The 15,496-nt window shown below is 38.8% G+C and overlaps 3 protein-coding genes across 6 annotated transcripts; 1 reads left to right on the top strand and 2 right to left on the bottom strand.

Moving 5' to 3' along the window:
* The first annotated feature begins 44 nt into the window (after positions 1-44).
* LOC115005917 (heterogeneous nuclear ribonucleoprotein H3-like) lies at positions 45-2,579 on the top strand. Its single transcript, XM_029427887.1, has 4 exons — positions 45-189; positions 908-1,043; positions 1,672-1,728; positions 1,842-2,579. Exons 1-4 carry the CDS (start codon positions 76-78, stop codon positions 1,919-1,921), a joined length of 387 nt encoding a protein of 128 aa, XP_029283747.1. The 5' UTR covers positions 45-75; the 3' UTR covers positions 1,922-2,579.
* Positions 2,580-2,867: 288 nt separating this feature from the next.
* On the bottom strand, positions 2,868-8,874 carry LOC115005916 (RUN and FYVE domain-containing protein 2-like). The gene is made up of 7 exons (XM_029427886.1): positions 8,783-8,874; positions 6,925-7,044; positions 6,492-6,621; positions 6,270-6,364; positions 5,842-5,890; positions 5,612-5,692; positions 2,868-4,996 (listed from the first exon to the last, which is right to left on the bottom strand). The coding sequence occupies exons 1-7, from the start codon at positions 8,872-8,874 to the stop codon at positions 4,853-4,855; spliced, it is 711 nt and encodes a 236-aa protein (XP_029283746.1). The 3' UTR covers positions 2,868-4,852.
* A 120-nt stretch (positions 8,875-8,994) lies between these two features.
* hnrnph3 (heterogeneous nuclear ribonucleoprotein H3 (2H9)) lies at positions 8,995-15,136 on the bottom strand. 4 transcript variants are annotated; one of them, XM_029427888.1, is made up of 7 exons: positions 13,791-13,828; positions 13,586-13,681; positions 12,685-12,840; positions 12,197-12,340; positions 10,487-10,625; positions 9,447-9,646; positions 8,995-9,323 (listed from the first exon to the last, which is right to left on the bottom strand). In XM_029427888.1, the coding sequence occupies exons 1-7, from the start codon at positions 13,804-13,806 to the stop codon at positions 9,217-9,219; spliced, it is 858 nt and encodes a 285-aa protein (XP_029283748.1). In that variant the 5' UTR covers positions 13,807-13,828; the 3' UTR covers positions 8,995-9,216. The 4 variants fall into 4 exon arrangements, with proteins under 4 accessions (XP_029283748.1, XP_029283750.1, XP_029283751.1 ...); XM_029427890.1 differs by lacking the exon at positions 13,791-13,828 and adding an exon at positions 15,062-15,136 and having other exon boundaries at positions 9,184-9,323; XM_029427891.1 differs by lacking the exon at positions 13,791-13,828 and adding an exon at positions 15,062-15,094 and having other exon boundaries at positions 9,184-9,323; positions 13,586-13,678.
* Positions 15,137-15,496: the final 360 nt, after the last annotated feature.

The following is a 15,496-nucleotide window of genomic DNA, read 5'->3' as shown; positions in this document are numbered from 1 at the left end:
CAGATTACTTCTCTGTTACATTGCTAAAGGTTGCTTTGGTAATCTGTGGATGTATTTGTGTGTTTTGGCTCAGGGATGGGAGGCCATGGTTACGGTGGTCAAGGTGATGTTTGTTCTGGCTTCCACAGCGGCCATTTCGTTCACATGAGGGGTTTACCTTTCCGTGCCACAGAGGGAGACATCGCTAAAGTAAGAACACACACTGAGACCAGTTACTTTTATTATTTCTCTTAAGGATTTGCAAACAATGGGTTCTGTGCAGGTTTTTAAAAGTAAGTCTTTAAATTACAAACTTCTTAAAGAATTTCTCTTTCCTGGAGTAGGCAGTGATGGATATGATATGGATATAAACGGCAGGGACGTACTGAAAGAATGCTATATACTAATGAATGATTCTGGGACATATTGTACCTACTGCTTTCCCATCATATTATATTCTATATTCTAGACTGTATGATTGATGGTGTAAAAAGGTCTTGAAATTTAACTACCAACTACTACTAACTGCAAAAACCCTGTGGAGCCAGATGAAAGACCTGACCTTTCGTTTAGGTCCATGTCGTCTCTGGTTATGTTGTGTTCATACTGTATGACGGTGTCAGTCAGGAAGCCCAAAAAGCACATTTAAATAAACACTGAATGTTGAAAGTCATGAAAAAACCGTTCCTACAGTTGGACATTATCTGTCTGTTTACCTGTTCATGTGTGTGTGTGTGTGTATATATATATATATATATATATATATATATATATATATATATATATATATATATATATATATATATATATATATATATATATATATATATATATATATATATATATATATATATATATATATATATATATCTCTCTCTCTCTCTCTCTCTCTCTCTCTCTGTGTATTTGTCTTTCTTTGTTCATGTAGTTCTTCTCTCCTTTGAATCCACTGAGGGTCCACATTGATGTGGCTCCCAACGGCAAGTCGACTGGAGAAGCCGATGTGGAGTTTCGCTCCCACGAAGACACTGTGGCAGCCATGTCCAAAGACAAGAACCACATGCGTATGTCCTCCCTTTTTCCTCTTTAGCTTGTATGTTTGTTCCTGTGACGCCTCTTTCACGCGACGTTAATGACACAAAACTACTTGTTGACTAGAGCAGAGGAGTGGATCAGCTATGTGTACAGAACCAGAATAATAGCTCAACAGATAAGCTGCCAGGGTGTTCGATGGTTGACTCTGAGTGGGTTTCAATGTTGGAATTCATTAAGAAAATATAATCGTGGTATTTTTAACAACACTATTTGAGATATTTCCGATTGTACTTAAACTGGGAAATTAGGTAGTTGAATTTAATTTACATTAAAAGGGATAGTTAGGATGGTTTGAATCCCTTTTAGTGTGCGCTATTTTTAGAACATCTTCCCGTCAGATCGCTCTCTCCGACGGGAAACTGAAGCCTCTTGTCTGAAAGGACTGTCTGACGGCAAGTTACTGATAAATGAATAAAAGTCGCTAAAATATATTTTGCTGCTGCTCCCGTCCACAGCAGTACATTTCTTTGTTTCCGTGGCTGTACTTGTCTGCTTCTTCAAACTGGGGGCGTGCCGAACACCCTCTACTGTAAACACACAATCCCTTTTAAACAGCAGTTCTTCAGTTTGAATGATGGACTGATGTTTTCTCCACAGAGCATCGCTATATTGAGCTGTTTCTTAATTCAACAGCCAGTGGAGCAGCTGAAATGAGTGAGTGATTTCATGATGAATAAAAGTTTGCTGTTAGTTCTTTATGTTATAGTTTAACTCGCTCTCATTACTTCATTCTTTTACCCTAACCTTTCTTTTCAAATCCTTCGTAGGTCGTGGTGGCGGCGGTTACTATGATAATTTAGGAGGGGGCGGAGGCTTGCGGAGCGGCGGGCTGCGAGCTTCATACTGATGTCATCCCACTCATCCATCCTGACGTTTGTTTCACGTCCTTTCAGGCCACATTTACTCCATTACTTTTTTCGAAGCAGGAGAGCTGATTTGAAGTCAGTCATTTGTTTTAATTGTGGGGGTTTACTAAAACAGACCAGACCAGCACTATTATTACACCTTTCCTTAAAGCAAATGAAGAACACAACAACTCGTCAATATTAAGATGTAATATTGGTGAATGGGCCAAATAGATTTCTTTATCATATTATTTTAAACAAAGATTTTTATGATTCACATGAAAAATATTTTTGTATATTGGTCCGATTAAGAGAAATCAAACGCCTATTTATTTTCTCCAGAGTTTAAATGACATGGATTGAATGTGTTAAAGGTTTTAGTGATAAGTGGAATGCACTTTAGTCGATGCAGAGGAGACACTGATCAACAGCGATGTTTTAATCTGTTTATTCTGCTTTCCTGCTTTGAAAAGTTGATAAATGTGAGCCATTGTGTTTTTTATGAATGTTTTCACAGTTCATTACAGAATTTAAAACTAAGTTGAATATTATATTCCACTCTCAAAGAGTGGAAGTAAAATAAAGTCTTTATATTTGAGCTGTAAAATAGTTTATGCAGCTGTTGTACATTTTGCCTAATAAATTTTATATTTAATTCTCTTTCTGTCTCCCTGACATCACTTTTGAAAAAGAAAGAAATGGTGTTAAGTTTGTTCGACAAAAGGGTTAAAGTCACGTGTGAAAAATGTATTTGACTCATTATTCTGAATTTAATCTCAGAAATAAAAAATTCACGTGACCCTAATTCTTTTATTGTAGGGTTGCGAATACGTCTGATAAAAAAATAAAGAATGAATGAATGAAGTGTGTAATCAGCTGAGACACCGGAGAAAGACCCAACAGTGAATGTTCACAATTTCAATGACATACATTAAACAACATGAACGATTGTGTTTGTAATGTGATTTAATCAGAAACTGCTACACAGTCGAGGCAACATACTGTTGGCAATAGTTAATAATAAACTGGCAGGATTTAGTAAGCTAAAGAGCCACAGTGATTATCAATGTGTGTATTTATACAACATACAGTGGTATCAACACTGTCCAAGTCCCAAAGCTGGGACATTTATAAGAGTGACACTGTACAAAAAGGTTTCAGGCCTGGGTGCAATTCAGAAACATTTTGCCTGTAGTACTTAATGATATGATAGATTCATGAGATTTAAAATATTTAAAATGGACCCAGGTCTGTTTTTATCTCTTCACGGGAATGAATACGTCCAGTTCTTGAAAAGTCACAGGTTGTAAACATTGTGTTTAAGTACAAAATAAGAATGTGCAGTTTAATTTGCATCGTAACCTGAAGACCGTACTTAACAGTCGTCAGCATTAATTTGACAACACAAAATAAATTGAACAAAAATGCTTTAGTTTCAAACTTCCTCTCGGGAATGGAGCAGCAGTACAATGTGGCTCTTCTTTAATAACATCTCCATCTGCACAGATCACTTTACAGGGAAGGCTCAAACAAGTTCCCTGAACTTCTGAAAGTAAAAATTAATGTGTATAAAACACAAAATCAAATATAAATACTCTGAAATCCATCTATATTACAGGTAATATAGGATTGGCAAGTGTTCAAACTTAATTTGTGGCTATGGTGTCAGAAGTGTGTAACACTCAAGTCTGTTCCTAGCCACTAACTAGTCAGTGAAGTGGTCATGTTGTAAGCTAGCCGTCAGTGGTTCATCATCTAAAGAGCCACTGTTGCTCTTCTTGGTCCTTAAGCAGCAGCCACTGCATTAGTGTCTCAAACAAACAGTGAATGTGCCTCTACTCTTGACTGCTTGCTTGGCTAGTAAAGGCTAGTGTTGCTACTTTGAAATATTCTAGATTCTCTCCAGAAATCCTCTCTGTAGAATCTAGGGGTCATTTTGGCAACATGAGAAGCACAAGTAGGTAATATTCACTGCATTTACACAGGCACAAACGGCACCAACGTTGTTAAATAAACAGAATTTCAGTTCCTTTGAAAGCGTCTAGTCGAGGTCGAAGTGTCAGCAGAGCAAAATCCGCTCGGAGCTGCGAAGGTTTGTTTGATTAGTTTGCAGAAAGGCCTTTGTTGCTACTGTGAGACGACTGCAACTAAAACAGGAACAGAACTACTCACAGCAGTTTCTAGTGAAGTTGGATTCAACAGGTTGACTTGATCTTTTGTGCCTGTGTAAATGTTGCCTTTATGTTTGTGTTCATTTCACTCCACCTCAAAAGAAGGCGCTATGAAGTCAGACTCGGTAACAAGGCCACGTTACTGTATGTATAAATTATAAAATCTGTTGGACTGTATACAGTTTAGAGGCTTGAAACAGAAATTATAACGACGCAGTACTACATGAGACTGGAGGTTTGGTTGAGAATTTGCATTTAGCTGCAGCAGTGCTCGTCACAGTCAGTGCAGGTTCACTTTCAGTTCATCGTGAAGTCGTTCCTCCTTTCATAGCAGAGCTCTGTCCTCAGACAGGTCATTATATATGTAAATATACCATAAATGGTTACATCTGTATAACTGATATTTAGGATAGATAATGATTGTTTATGATATTAAAGCAGACCAAAGATGTCATGTTGACCCATGTTGTAGTGGGCTGATTGCCTCTTCTGCATCCGATTACAAGAGAACATGTTTTTGAGTGTACAGCAGAGCATATGCAAATAAAGTAGTGAAGTCAAACAAAGAAGGGGCCGAATGATGCAAACGGCCCCTTCTTCTTGTCAACCTGTAAATGTGCACGCACATGGTCCGTTTCTAGCAGCAAACAGTGTGTTGAGAGAAGTTGGGAGATGGTTCTTACAGAGGGTAGGGAAGGGTGGGAATCACGAGTCTGATCTCAGATAGTTTGAAGCCGTTACGGCAGCAGTTCGGGGGCTCCTTCACGTTGGATTGGAGGAGCATCGCTGGAGGAGGAGGGCGTGGCAGGTGTCACAGACTCGGACTGGTTTTGGTGAGGCGGGCAGAGGCAGCTCATTGTCAGAGCAGCTGTTACAGAAAATCTCCCCACAGTTTCTACAGTGGTGCTGGAGAGAGGGACAGAACGAGAGAGTTGGAAACAAAATAACTACAAACAGGGTTCCCACACCTTCTTAACCATCAAATTCAAGGACTTTCCAGGCCCAATTACCTCGAGTTCAAGGACCCAACACTGTAGTTTGAGACACCGATCAAAGTTAATTACTGTTACAACACTGAGAACTTTTATAATGAGAACTAGGAGACTTTACAGAAGCTCACATACAATAAAACAGAAGCTTGAATGTGTGAACTTCTCAATTGTGCTGCGTTACAGTGACTATCTGCTCGCTCTCTCTTACCTTACCTTCTATACTACACTGATTTTTTAAATACTTTTATAACACACTACTATGACTTTTTTATGACAGCAAAACAATATATTGTGTAAGTTGAGCGATTCAGTTGATAAATGTGAGCCAGTGTGTTTACAACTTTGGTAACTAAAGGACCAAACCGTGGATTCCAGTTCCACCTGATTCTGTGGCTTCTCTTTGGCCATTACACCATCTGAATCTCGAATGCAAAAAAGTTGTATCCAACTTGTAAAAATATATAATAAATAAGAGACTACTTGGTGGAAGGATGTGGGATCATGGGCCAAGGAAGAACCGTTGACTGACCTTTCGTCTGGAGATGGAGAACTCCTTCTCACACAGCTTGCAGTGGCTGGCTTCCTTGTCCTTCAACCAAACCTGACCCCCCTGCAACGACACAACAGTAAATATCTATTTCATCCTAACTTTTATATATATATATATATATATATATATGCTCTTTTACTAAAACCATATCTAACTTTCCATCCTAGTGATGGAGAGGATTTAAAACATTTGTTTCAATTTAACTTTACCTGAAGAGCTTTGTTGGCTTCTTTGATGTCCTCAATCTTCAGTTTGGATCTGATGACAAAAAGAATAAAACTTTATTTATTTTTTAAAGGTAAAATAAATAAATGATTAAAAAACATTTAATAATGTAAATGTCAAATAATATGTAAAATATTCTCTTTTTGCTTTAATTTAGAAAAGCTTTTCTTGGCTTTCTCAAGAACTGAACTTTACTTCTTTGAAAGAATGCAAAGTACATGTAATTTGTTGTAAATGAGCTGAAACATGCAAACACTCTGTTTCACATTGTTTTTCTCTCACACACAGAATCTAATTTGAAATGCATCTAAAATTTAATTAAGCATTTAAAACATTTGGGGTTAGAGCCTTTTACTGACTGTGAAAACAGATTGATTATGGTGTAAATATCTTTTATTTAAAGCATACATACTCGCTCAGTTTGGAGCCTAGTTCCTCGAGAGCTTGTTCTTGGTCCTCACAGATGGTCTTCAGCTGAATGTTTTCATCCTGCAGACGATGAAACTCCTAGAAAAAAAATCAAAACAACAGAGAAAATGCATCAGATCAAATCATTATGCAAAGTCAGACACATGTAACTAAACATACTATCCATGATCACATAAATAGTATGTTTCTTTCTCCGTCTTCTTACCTTCTTTAGTCCGTTGATCTGTAGCGCCTCCGTGCTGAGCTGAGCCACCGTATCCCTCTCTCTGTCGAGATCATTTTGTAACGTCTGCCTCCACTCCCGCTCTATCTTCAGGTCCGTCTCCAGCTGGTGGCTACAGGGACACCACAAACATGTATATACAACACCAACAACGAGAATAAAGATAACAAAGAGAAAGGGATATACTGAGTAACAGATTAAATGTAGGCGCACTGGTTTGTTTTAAATGTGATTTACTGGGACTATGACAGTTTCAGTTCAATGGAGAAAAGCGTTATCACCAACAGCAGGTGTACCATGCTACACAGCCTATGGTGTATTTACTATGTAGTGTCTCCACAGCTTCTCCACATTAACTATTCATGTATGTGCATGAGTCTACACATCAGTGTGTCTTTAGAGGGGTTTTGCTTACAGTTGCCTTTCTCGCTGTTCAATCTGCCGCTGCAGGCTGTCGGCCTTGTTGGCAAAGTCCAACTTGAAGCGTCTGGTTCCCTCCTCGGCCGAGGTGCGGTGCCTCTCTGCCTCCTGTAATCTGCACCATTATAACCAGGGACAAACTCAGGACCATGGAGAGAAAAAACTGGGGGGGCGGAGTATGGAGGGAGAGGGACAAAATAATAGAGGATGACGGGTAAGGGGGGGGGGGTTCCTGGGTGGAAACATGAAGGAGGGATGGCTGATGATAAATGAAGAAGGTTGGGGTGAAGGATGGTGTTGTAATTTTCTTTGTTACAACACCAGAGAGTAAAACTTAGAAAGAGTGCAACCAGGGATGAAGAACACAGAACAGTAAGGAATACAAAGGGGAGATGAGTCAAAATAAAGTCTTTGGGATATGAGGGTTTTAAAGAGCCATCTCAGATACGTCGACAAAGAGGAGGATACTCCCACAACACCCTGACTCACAGCAACTGTTGCTTTAGAGCTTTGCTACGCCTTAAAAATCACACAATAAATGTCCCGGTGTCAGCACTCTGAACGTGGCCAAAAACTCAAACCACACCCAACACTTTCAAAACATCTAACTTTATTGATCACGGTGGTAAAAGACAGTAGTTGTGAGTTTTCAACAGCTGTACCGAGTGTTTATTCTTCTACAAATTGAGAGCAGTTACAGTACTATGAACATGGAGTTAGAATAGGTAGAATGATTACTTCCTGATCCATCACAAAAGTAAATAAATATGCCAAAGACGAGACGCAACAACACATTCGGGTTCCTTTGGGAGAAGCGCCAGAGGTTTACAATTCTTTACACTTGGCTCAGTTCTGTCTGTGCTGCAGAAACAAAGCGCGTGAATTGAGCAAAAGCTGCTCGTCGCACTGAGCTGTAAACATCTGCAAAATGTGACTCAACCTCACAATTATCCGTTTAGTTAAATCTATGCAAGAAGGAGATTGGCTGTGTCCGAAATCACTCCCTTCTCACTGTAGACTGCACTAGGGCTGCGACTAAAAATGATTTCCATTTTTGACTTAACTGCAGATCATTTTGATTAAATTGATTAATCGTTTGGTCTATAAAACGTAAGAAAATATTAAAATCCCAGTTTCTCAAAGTGGTGTCTTTAAATGTCTTGTTTTGCCAGCGCAAAACCCAAAGATATTCAGTTTATTATAATATAAAACAGAGAAAAGCAGGAAATCTCCGTGTTGAAGAGGCTGAAAACAACATTTCTGCCGTTTATGCATGAAAAATGTATTTCATGATTAATCAATTATCAAAACAGTTGCCGATTATTTTTCCTCTTGATCGACAAATCAATTAGCCGACTAATAGTTGCAGCTCTAGAGTGCACTATATTTACCCTATGCCATTTTAATTGAGTGTGAAGTGTGAAATCCATAATCCAATATAAAGAGTCCTCAAAAATTCCAACAATGGAACGAATAAGTAGAATCCATCGCATGTGACGAACCTTCTGCTAATAAACCCACAATGCATTTTATAACATCACCTGTCAGTAACGGTGCAAAATGACAATGGTTCATAAGTGTCCGAAATCTTCATTTACTGCTCACTATGTGTGTATTATAAAGAGAGGAGTGAGACTGATTTCAGACACAGGGAGGGTCATCACAGCCAGTCAGAAGCAGGTCAGGAGGTGCAACGCATGCAGAGCAAACTGGCAACAAATTAAAAGCAGGAGGCTGCACAAGCAAACTCCTGTGTGACTGACTGTGATGAGAGCGAAGCTTTGTCTTGGTTGTATGAACAGTGTCGGCTGCAATAAGGTAAGAAGACAGCCGAGCACACAAGCAGAAGTTACTCAACAACCTCTGCAGAGCCGACATAGATGCTGCTGAGGGACTGTACGGAAATTATTAGGGGGGAGTTCTGAACAGCGGGACGATTACGCATTTCTTTCTTTTTACTGAGGGGATGTCAGTCTTAAGCTTTTTCTTTTTTTGGGGGGGGGGGTGATTCATACCAACGTTTCATTCCCTTAATGATACCTGAAAAACACTGTAAATAATGTATCTTGTTAGCTGTGGGAAATCTTCCGTGAGCCAAGAAGGTCAACATCGGCTGCTTTTACAAAACCCAATCCTAATGGTAATTATTTATATCAACAATGTAAAACTTTAAAATGTTTAGGTGTAGAACTTTTCAGATTTGTGCCAAACTTTCATTCATTTGAAAGAATTGTTTTGAAATGAACACTGATGAATCAATTGCCAGACTGTAGAGGGTAAATACATTTTAGACTTTACCTCTTCCTCCTCTCTCTCCTCTCACTCGCTCATCAAACATGCCGTTGTCAAAACCGTAGTTGTTGAAGCCATTGTAGCTGTCAAAGTCATCGTAACCTGGACACAGACAAACGCAACACAATTAGACAGCCTACAGCTCTATAGAGCCAGAAACATGCATCATTAAACATCAATGTTTTGTTCTGTCTTTAGCAACGACAAATACAGAACTCTGCTTACCTCCTCCATAGCCCCCTCCACACCTAATGGTGTCCATCAGAGTCCCACCGTGGCCAGGTCCGGGCCCAAAAAACCCTTCCCTGGTAGCCCCCATCACGGGTCTATCGTAGGGCCCCGGTCTCTGGCCTCCCATCCCCCGCCGGGGAAGCTCGTAGTAGGCTCTGATCTCATTCCGACTGCTCTTAAAAATCTCTATATACCTGCAATATGAGAGGCCCATGAGGTGGAGCGAGGCAGAGTAGAGGGTTAAGGAGGACAAATGGCTCAGCTCAGGTTACATACACACATATGATTTACAGAGAGAGAAGGTAACCACACAAAATACTAATATTATAAATAGTGGTCTAAGTAGTTTTAACCTGGAGCTGAGTTTCTGAATGACTGAACAACCTCAACAAAATCTCATCCTTAGCTGGGCTTAGGGCTGTAGTGAAGGATTTCTACGCCAACCTAACCTCTTGTTACTTACAGTAAATACAATCCTTACAGGGCTTTGAGGTGTTACGTTGATCATTTTAATGATAAAGAACTGCAGAAAGAAGTTCGGAGCTTTAATGGTAGAGGCTACCATGACTGACTTCTGCTATACTTCTCCGCTTAATCCCCTCTTCCAAAGTAAATTACATGTATAAAAAGTTATAAAAGACGTGCCAATAAAGTGATCTAATATACCCAAATGTTGCCCTAACAATTAAAAAGAGCTCCCAGGTCTTAGACGACCAACAGCTATGGCATAAAATACTTACACCACCTTTAATTTACAGATTAGATGCATGACCTATCATCCTATTATTCAACATGTCACCATTGTTAACATACATAAACCCATCCCCTTATTGTAATAATCATCACATGAACCACCCAATTAGTTTACCCACTTTATCATTATTTTACCATAATTATTCTAGCACACCAACCCATGCTTATCATTCAACAGAACCCATCCCATTATTACCACAATTACTCTGATATGATCACCCATTAAACACTGCAATAGAAGCCCAACCCAGTCCAGCCCGTCCCTTTCCCATCTGTCCCACCTGTGCCCTATTCTTTCCTTGTGTTTCCCCAGAGCCTTTTCTGCTATCTCCTTTGAGGCAAACTGCACGAAGGCTTCCCCTGTGCTCCTCCCCTGGTAGTCCACTGGCAGAGTAATCCCATTTGGCACGATTCTCAACCCTTCAACCCAAGCACACATAAATACATAGGTCGGTAGGTAGACTGATAGATGTATAGAATAGATAGAACAACACCCACTGCATTACTGGAGCTTTCAGGATTAATATATGTAATGACGGCAAAAGAATATCAGCTGTAGTATCTCATGAGACTGCATTAAAAAGGGGGGGCATCTCAGAGGACTGAATTTTAACTTGTAAAGTGCCTGGCAGGGGAATTAACCAAATACTGGCCTGGAGTCCGCAGCTATATAATAAATAAAGAAATAAAAAACTTTCTCTGATACTGAACTGAATTTAATTATTATTTATTAGTGTTGTGACACTGGCCCATAATAATTCTTAAATAATAAGGTAAGATGTAATATGAAGGCTGCCAGAGAGCACAATTACAGTGCTGACCCCAGATCAGCATCATAGGACCGTCTCCCCTCAGCCAAACCAGCCCTTCCTGTCTTTTAACCCCCTTTAGGGGGATATCACGGTCACACAATACAAATGCAAAATAAAGTGCTTACATAACACAAACATGGTAAGAGTAGGGCTGCACAATATATATACACATCTATATATCTATATCTATATATATATCTATATCTATATCTATATCTATATATATCTATATATATATATATATATATATAGATATATATATACACACACATACATACATATAACACATAAGGGATTTATTTTAGTATTAGTAGAAAAACTGCACTTTAAAACCATCTTTTGTTTTGGTGCCTTTTGTGTTCAGTTCAAAAACATTTTAGGGGAAATAATTTTTATTTATTTTAATTCAACTAGCAATTCATTGCATTTTAGCAATATACTGAAAGCAGGAGAAATGCAGTGCTGAGTACATTTTAATATATGTTTATTTAACGTAAGTAATATTGTTATTGTGATATTCAACAACATTATCGCATAGTTTCCTCATATCGTGCAGCCCTAGGGAAGAGGCATACTAACAATTCAAAACGAGGACCAATTGGTAAACACAGTTTGACTATACTACAAGAACAAACATACATTAGGCCTACATACACAGACATGTTTATTTAAGTCAAATTAATACCCCTTTGTAATTCAAAATGTGAAAAGATAGTGTCCCACTTCCTAATATCATGGTACCCGTTAGGAAAGAGCTTTAAATGTAAAGTTAATTGTTGTTACACTTTAGTACAAACATGTACTTGGCATTAAAATAATGTTAAAGAGACTATAATCGGATATAAATTGTACATATTGTGGCAAATTCTGGGCCTTTAGACGTAGAATAATGTAAGTACACATTTTACGTGACAGTGCTCTACATAAATATTGACCAGAGATTAGTGAAATGTATGCAGAGCCAACATGCGTCTGACATTTCTTTTAGCTTTTTGTTTCTTTTGATTGTCTTGCACTGCTGGATAATTTGGTGTTTTGCACAACAAGCTAGCAGCAGTTCTGTCAGCACCCGTACACTGTGGTGATGACAGTAAAAACACAGCTACAGTGTGTCTGTAAAAACTATCCCTCAGATTAACATAATTCAACAACAGTTACAAAGTTTAAATGTTGATGTACCTGAGAAGAACTGAACAATCTCCTCCTTGCTGCAGCCAAAGGGAAGGCCTCTAAGTCGCAGCATGCAGCCGCTGCAGCTGTCGTAGTCAGCAGGACCGGTACGTTTCAGCACCCAGTCCATCTCACTACGGTTCGACTTGAACACTGAGTCAGACACACAGACAGAGGGACGCACGCACGTCAAGATCTGAGAGGTAAATTAAACTAAACAACTTTTTTCATTACAGTTTGGTATAAACCTTATCACACACACACAAGCTGGGAAATGTCTGTTTGTACAGGGAAATCAATAGACTTGAACAATGAAACAAACTTGTACTTGAATGGCAAACACACAGGAAACATCTGAAATGTCAGCGACAGAGTGAATTGCACTTGTTTTCTGTCAGTAATGTCATAAATTTCAGCAAATGTTTAAATAGAAAGGCGACACAGATAAACACTCACTGAGACTCAATGAGTCTGTTGCGATCGCTTATTTTGCTTACCCTCTATGTATCGGTGTCCCATGTATTTACGGTCCTTGGAGAGGGCATTCTTGAAATCCTCAGACATTTTCAGCTCAATAAATGCCTCTCCACTGGGGCGGCCTTCTTTCGAGTAGGTGAAGCACACTCCGTTTACTTTCCCTATGATGTCACAGTCTGTAAATAAGTAAGAATGATTGACATTTTCTTAAAAAGATGCCAACACTGAGATATTTGCTGTCATAACAGAAAAATTCAGAATAAAGGGTACAACTGGATCTGATCTAATTTTCCAAATAGAAAAGTATAATCCAACAGTAAACCATTCTCGGATTCAACAGGGATTCTGACAGCTCTCTGATGGCTGGAGTTATGTGAAATACAAAACATTAAGATGAGGTAACAGCTCAGAAAATGTTAAGAAACAAAGTTTGTTTCTGTGCGTAACAACAAGACAGGTTGTAGGAGGGAGAGAAGACTCTTGGACACAAATACAATGTCCCTTACACTCATGCAACAAATAAACAAAAGTGCAGATTTTTGGCAGATTCCTAGCTGAGCAGAATGTTGTTGCAGCAGAGCCCTGAGGTGACAACAATGCAACCAATTTAGATTTTAAAATACTGTTTGAACTCTACTTCCACAATTAATTAAATTAAGTGTTTACATTTCTAAACAATGTAAAAGGTAATGCAGTTTTCTGTCAATTTATAATGTACACAATCGTGAAAAACATGATCACAATTCATACACTAAGCAAAATAATTGAGTTTATTGTTCTAGGTGTCATTTCAGTCTTATACTTAATAACACTGTTCATGCCTCAAGCTGTGTGTGTGTGTGTGTGTGTGTGTCTGTGTGTATGTGTGTGTGTGTGTGTGTGTGTGTGTGTGTGTGTATGTGTGTGTGTGTGTGTTCTCACCAGAGAAGAAACTGGCAACCTCCTCCTGCGTGCAGGACCAGGGTAGCCCTCTGATCCGAACCACATAACCCTCTTCATTCATAGACATCCTCACTGCTACAGAGAGCACAACACAGCAGTAACACATTCAATTACTGTGTCAATAATGCTTTAATATTAATAATAATAATAATAATAATAATAATAATAATAATAATACACAGACATTTTGCATTGGCCATCACACAGTCATCATTAAATAACGATGTGCTTCCCATATCCCCAGACCTCCGAGCACTTCGCAGTGTGTGGAGTCCCTTGGCACAAAGTTTAATTAAGGTCAGAACTATTAGGATCACTTCTGTGCAGATACCTTTAATAAAACATATACGATAACCTTAATCCTACCAACTGCAGACATCAGAGGACGTTTTTTGTCTTATCTCACAGGTGCTTTATTCCATCATCCCAAATGTTCCTAATGACTTCATATCATTGTTTTCTGTTTTAATTAGTGCTTTTAAGAAAAATATACCAAATACAGTAAACCAATGAATTGATGTCCCGGGGGACCCCAGTCAAAAGCAGACAATTTATTGAGTTCATGTTTGCTATGCATTTAAAGTATTGCACACTATCACGGGGTAGGGACACCCTGTCAGTCAGCGATGCAGCGGACACAGATTGCATTACTTGCCTTGTCTATTTTCGTTGTACACAATATGCAAATGAACTAACTTTCCTAAAATCTTGGGTTTTTCAGATGACATTATAACCAATGCATGCATGCACACAACGTGTTTTGAGAAACTATCTATTGGTACATTACATTATAACCAGAGCAGCAGCATTCAACTATAATATATGCATATTATTCACAGATACCCTCAACATCAGTTCTGCAAAAAGTTGGCGTTGTAAGCAACAGTTTTGTAATCTTTAGGAAACTAAACAATTGCCAGAGACAAAAGCGACCGTACCCGGAATTATAGCAAAGATGCAACAACAAATACCCGGTAGGAAATACCAAATAATTTAGCACGATATTTGCACGTTACTGCCGTTGTCACAACAATTAATTAACGTTACTTACTTCCTCCTTCCAACTGTGTTTCAACGTGTTGCTAGCTAACGTAATCAAAGTTCAACTTCAACTCACGAAGACCTTTCCAAGCATATCCTAACAAGACTTTATGGATTATTTAGTCAACTTAGTTGTTTAGAAGATCGCTACAGGAGAATATGTGTCATCCTGGGTGCTCTAATGATGCTAACGTCTCTCTACTGTCAGGCTGCTAATGTTAGCAGCTAGCAGGCTAACAGGCTAACAGCTACGGCTAACTGTAGGACACTGACAGCGGTCAAACGTACAGGGCAGCCTAGTTCAACTCCCGACCATCGTACGCTGTCACTGGGTATCATAATCTGTACCCACAGACAGAAATACATATGTCAGAAGTGAGTGACAAATGTGTAAAAACGATGAAATTATCTCACAGTCGCCTCTCGTCCCCGGTCTCCTGCTCCTGTCCCGAGCCTCAGGCAGGTGTCACTAACGTTGTACCAGCAGACCCAGCCAGGTAGTTTGTCGCGAGACTTGGACAAAAAAGAAGATGACGTTTGTGACTTTTTCTAATAACAATAACAATAACAATAACAATAATAATAATAATAACAATAATAATAATGATGATGATAATTCCAATAATAAAATATAAACGTGTTATAAGATTAGGATTCAAGATTCAATACTTTATTTAATTAAATGTAATAGGGTATATGATGCACTACATTGAAAACTGATTGTTTACAGGCTGTGAGTGCCCAAGGGAGTCCCCTGAGTGTGTAATGAAATGTATTAGGCAAATTAAATCAGTCTTCGCCCGATCAGTTAATACATTTATTATTATCCTGCATCTGGTGACTGCTGCA

Source organism: Cottoperca gobio, unplaced genomic scaffold, assembly GCF_900634415.1.
Source record: "Cottoperca gobio unplaced genomic scaffold, fCotGob3.1 fCotGob3_399arrow_ctg1, whole genome shotgun sequence".
Classification (NCBI taxonomy): domain Eukaryota; kingdom Metazoa; phylum Chordata; class Actinopteri; order Perciformes; family Bovichtidae; genus Cottoperca; species Cottoperca gobio.
Note: the sequence above shows the minus strand (reverse complement) of the source record. Positions and strands in the feature narration are given on the sequence as shown.